Here is a 5,323-nt window from a genome sequence, read left to right as displayed (position 1 = left end):
CTTCTCCATCAGAACTAATGCCTTTCAAATATTCCCAGACACACGACCCAATCTCAATCGCTCCTCTTTTTGCATCTGACTCAGTCCAGAAATAACAGTAAACATTGTCATATGCATGTTTGCCTTCTTTATTATTGAGTTCGGTCAATGTCAGGTTGTAACTGTTCAACTTGCTTTTATAATAAAAAGCCGAAGTGTCACCTCTGGGACATTGCAATACGGCTTCTAAATCGTAAATTACGACTTTATTTTCATTGTTTACATTTCTCCTGTCATTCAATTTCTCCTTCCTACTTAGTTCTTTCTCTTTAAGATGTATTTGATACTTTTCTTCTTCTTTTTCTTTTTCATTACCATTTAAGTTTGCATAGGCAACACATTGGTCGCATTGGTCTTTTTTTGGTTTGTGAAAACTTAAATTAAACTCTGTTGTAAAAATTTTATAGTAAGCAATGTAGTTACCAACCTCTTTATTATTTTTAGTTTGCAATCCTGTAAAGTCTCTGTACAAATCTTTAATTGTCTTACCTCCTTCAATATACTCTCTTGTACTGTGAGCTCTAACATAGTGTCCTTCTATTCGAGGAATAGATTCAATGTGTTTTCTGATTTCAGCTAATAATTCAGGATCCAATTTTTCGTTATTGCCATGTTTGCCACGTTTCTCCTCTATGAAGCCCATCTCATTTGTGTTCGTTATGATGGTGTAAATCATTCTATCACTGATATCTAAAGTACTTCTAAAAAAAGTTTTGCACACTCTAATTCTATTATTGTCCAGTGTCAAGTAGAATGCCTTATTGGGGCGACGGGGAGTTTGGGCGTTAGTATATTTATATTTAGGTTCTATATCAACCATACAAGTTTTTATGAATGCTCTTTGCTTATTTAAATCACCAAGTTGCCAAAATTTATCAAAAATTTCATATCTTCCCTGAGTGTCTATTTTGTCTATGCATTTTAATTTACACTTCTCATTACAGGGAGTCTTGAGACAACGTGAGGGCTTATTTTTGCGAGTTTTAGACATTGACACATAAGCTCTTCCTTCGTTACGCATCTTTTTTACTCTGTTTTGTCTCCATTTAGCAGGATTTTTTACCCTCTTAAGACCTCTTTTTTTTAAACTCTGTGTTGCAGTGTCAATATCAGAGCTTGAAGAATCCGAGCATGATGGAATTAGGAAATTCTTTTTTCTGTGCTGAGAAATCTTTCCGAATCTGTCCTCAAAATCGAAATTAGGATCATCCACGTCGTCATCTAAGTCGCTTTCATCAGTGTACATAGGAGAATAAATGGTTATTGAAGAGTTCATCGCACAAGATCTTCGTATTCGTGAACCAGTGGCATTCGAAGTCTAAAAGAGGAATATTTTTATTAATTAATTAAATAAGAAATAAATTAAAAGAGAAAATTAATTAATTATTTCATATTATATCACATACATCAGATCTGTAATCGCTTCGCTCTGTATTCTCCATACTATTATCTTCTTCTAATTCAGTAGCCGTGCGTATAATGGCTGAAGCTAAGTGACCCTGTGACTTGCCGCTCTCTCCAGTTGGCTCGGTTGAAATTTCTTGAGATGAATTCGAAGACGAAGACGACGACGATGATGAGGACGACGACGAGGACGAGCATGGTGAACTTGAAGAAGAAGAAATCCGTCTCGACGGTAGCTTCATTTCTTCAACTACCTTGGTATTTTCTTTCTCGTCTTCATACGAAAAGCTGTCACTGTCGTACTCCGGTACAAGATTTATTTTGATTTCAATGTTAGGCCGCGATTTATTTATCAACACTTCAGTTTCAACCGAGGTACATAGTTGAGGATCCTGTAATTTTGTTTAAGTAAGTTATCGATGGTAATTTATGGAATTAATTATCATAATACGAGCAGAAAAAGTGGCAACATTTAACTTACATCGTTCTGGGGGGAATCCCGCATAGGGTGTAGCTCGTCTTTTTCTGTTGGTTTCTGGAAAATAGTTAGGTATTTAGTATTGGTAATAATATAATACAATAAGTGAACACAAAAATATCAGATTTTGCAATAAGTAAAACCTTACTTCTGTATCGTTTGAATGACTTTCATTTATTGTTAAATTATTTATAATCAACGAAGATCCACTGTCGCACAGGTTCACATTTTTACTTTTAGGCAGCTGAAAAAATAATAAATTTTTATACATTGTGCCCATGTTAAGCGAGCTACTCACACACCTGCCGCAGGGACTGTTGTCCCTACCGGTAGGACTAAACTTACATTAAATACATTAAATTTTACTTAGTCCTACCGGTGGGGACAATAACTTACTGGTAGGGCTACGTGTAACGGGCCAGATTGTCCCTGCGGCAGGTGTGTGAGTAGCACGCTTTAAATGAAAAAAAAACGTAGGTATTTAATTACTTACTGCGTCGTTATCAATATTCGATAAGGTTTCTCCAGGCGTTGAATTAGAGACTTTTTCCCTTTCAGAAATTTCGGATGATTGGACTAAGCCCACAATTTTTCGGATTCGCAATGACATTTTTATCTAAAACAGAAACAAATTAAATTATGCTAAAGAACATTCACATCACTTTTTAAAATAAACTGCATGAAATGATAATCAAACTATTTTTTATTATTATTTTTAACAATAAACCGATGTAAACTATAATGACTCAAACTAATTGTACTTCTTTTAGAAATAAAATGCAACAAGTCTGATTAGTGTTTCAAATCTATCGTAGTTTTTAATAAAAAAATGAGTTAAGTCTAAGTAGTTCAATATTATTTATACGATTTAAAAAAATAAAGAGGAACAAGTCTCAAAAACACGATTTATAATTAAAATAATTATGAATTATTTCCTTACCTTTTAATCATAAAATGAAATAATAGATATTCGTCCACGGGAACAAGGATTCACTTTGAACACTGTCGGAGTAACACTGATTCGTCGCGTGATGTGAATCCCGAAGGAAGCGGCCGAGTAAATCAAAAAGAGATGGACGATCTTCTATTTCGCTTGTATAGCTTTAAATAAGGAGCCTGTTGAACTGTACTTATTCTTTTCACGCGTTTAATTCGTTTTATTGTAAAATCTCGTTTTACCTATTTTTTGAGTTAATTCGGTTTATTTTTAAAGGAGCGAATTGTTTCGCCTTATTAGGGCATTTTCAAACGAATGTGAAGATTATTTGGATTGAATGTCCTTATATAGTTATATAATTCAAGGTACTAAAGTAAAAAATAAAAATAAAAATAATCTTATGAACTATAGCATGTACATTAATCATAATTGAGGGAAAAACCAATGGTTAAGGGTGAGGCTAAGTGTTTAATAGGTAATGGGGAATTTAGGTATTTATATTTGAATTTCGGGGAAAATATAATAAAATAAGTATTTATTGACATACGAGTATGTATTGTGAGATAATTAATGATGAAAATGGCCTAATAACGCGAAACAATTGTCACGAAGTTTTTATTTTTATGTGTTTATATTTGTAAAAATAAAATAAAGTGTTCAGTAGACTCAAATCAGTGTTTGGTTTCTAATTATAAGTTTATGATTATAATATTTTATCCACTGCATAATGCTTACAATAGTTTAAACTGATTAATCACAAACATTATAATATTTTTGAATTGAATTGATTAAATTATGTTTAATTTACAGAACGAAAAGGCTGTTGATAATATACCAATACTTTAACTCCAGAAGCTCTTATACTTCATAAAAGTCAACAGATGGAAGAGTTGAGGAAATGAAGATGTTTAAACATAGGCAGAACGCTCAATGTTACACAGTTTGTAAAGTGGCCACTTCAACCAGCCAATGACAGTACATAAGCTAGTAAATACCTAGACTTCCATATTTCCTTCCCAAAATGTTTTCCCTCTGTTGCAACAAATTTTGATTTGAATATCGGATACTTTTTACCATGAGAAATCTCGCTAGTCGAAAAGCTAGTAAGTCATAAAATAGTTTTATTTATTTGCTTCGGAGTTGAGAGACAAAAGAATGCACCGGCCTCTGATCTCCAGTCGATTGACATGAATTATTTGACATCACCTCATCTGACATCACATCATCTGACTTTCTTGGCAAAAACAGCCAGTAGGTTTTATTATTTATTCAAAATAAATATACTGAGTAATAATAACAAGATATTTTATTTAATATTAATATTTTTAAGAAGCTTCGTGTTTTTTGTTTTTGTGGTTTATGTTTTTTTTTGTTTCATTTTTTTTTTCCTTTTTTTTGTTTTTTCTTGTTTTTTTTTTTTTTTCTCAATTTTTTTGTTTTTTTTTTTGCATTTTTCGTTTCTGTTTTTGTTTTTTTGCTAAATAAATTCAAACATCTGTTGGATGGTAACTAGGAAGTTTGCTTTAAACTTGCCCCAAGTTTACAGAGTTGCAATCTCAAACTAGGGTCAAGCTTGAACTCTTGATACTTCAAACTTGATACAGGCTTGAGGCAAGTTTAAATTGCTATCTGGGGTAATACGTAGTATGTACCATCTAGGTTTAGCAAAACATCCGCAATATTTTATTGTCAAAATTCTCGAACGGTAGCTTAATATAACTCACCTATTTTTAGATTACAGAATACCGGGAATGAATATGCATCATATTTTGATATATTTAGTTTTTCTCTGCCTAACTGAAAAAATAAAGTGACTAACATATTTTGATCAAAAATAGCAAATCAACTTCAGGAGATTGGGTTGGAATAGTTATAATTTGATTGAATATTGTATTTTGTTATTGTATAATTACTTTAAAATATGTATGTATTTCAAGTAATTTATAATATGTAGGTATAGTACGAGAATATTAATATTTCACACTCGATTTTTTTATATTTTTATTTTTAAGCACTCTTTTTTATACCATAAATATGTAAATGGCAGAAATGCCGTATATAAATAAATAAATAAATATAAGGTATAAATAAAGATATCTACATCTACATATATACTATGTTACACAAACAAATCCCCCGCGAGAACAAAAAAGTGGTTACAAACGGTTAGTTGTCGTGCGGCAAATTCAAATATATGCTAAACTGATACTATATATTATACAAAAAAAAATGCAGGGTTCAATCTCCGTTTCTCATACAAAGTAAAGAATTCACCATTTATTCTCTATTTGTGTTATTTTAAGCAAGCCATCCCGTTTATTCAACTTCTGCCATTGCAGTAGCTGACTGTCGAATTGCAATAAGGAATAATTTTTTATGGTCTACACAACCTGTATTGAATTACTTGTCACTGGATAGGCTCCTTAGGCTTGTCGCTTGACCAGCTGGACACGAAATCGCTCGTT

General features: G+C 32.1%; 1 protein-coding gene across 1 annotated transcript; it reads right to left on the bottom strand.

Annotated features, from left to right (window-relative positions):
- Positions 1-201: 201 nt before the first annotated feature.
- On the bottom strand, positions 202-2,473 carry LOC148280852 (uncharacterized; the record flags this gene model as incomplete). The annotated part of the gene is made up of 5 exons (XM_088227691.1): positions 2,415-2,473; positions 2,070-2,165; positions 1,925-1,978; positions 1,446-1,835; positions 202-1,357 (listed from the first exon to the last, which is right to left on the bottom strand). Coding segments are annotated over exons 3-5 (1,570 nt in total), but the record flags the coding sequence as incomplete, so codon positions are not given.
- Positions 2,474-5,323: the final 2,850 nt, after the last annotated feature.

This window comes from Micrasema longulum, unplaced genomic scaffold (assembly GCF_059751315.1).
Source record: "Micrasema longulum isolate JH-2025_06_02 unplaced genomic scaffold, ASM5975131v1 h1tg000525l, whole genome shotgun sequence".
Lineage (NCBI taxonomy): Eukaryota > Metazoa > Arthropoda > Insecta > Trichoptera > Brachycentridae > Micrasema > Micrasema longulum.
Note: the sequence above shows the minus strand (reverse complement) of the source record. Positions and strands in the feature narration are given on the sequence as shown.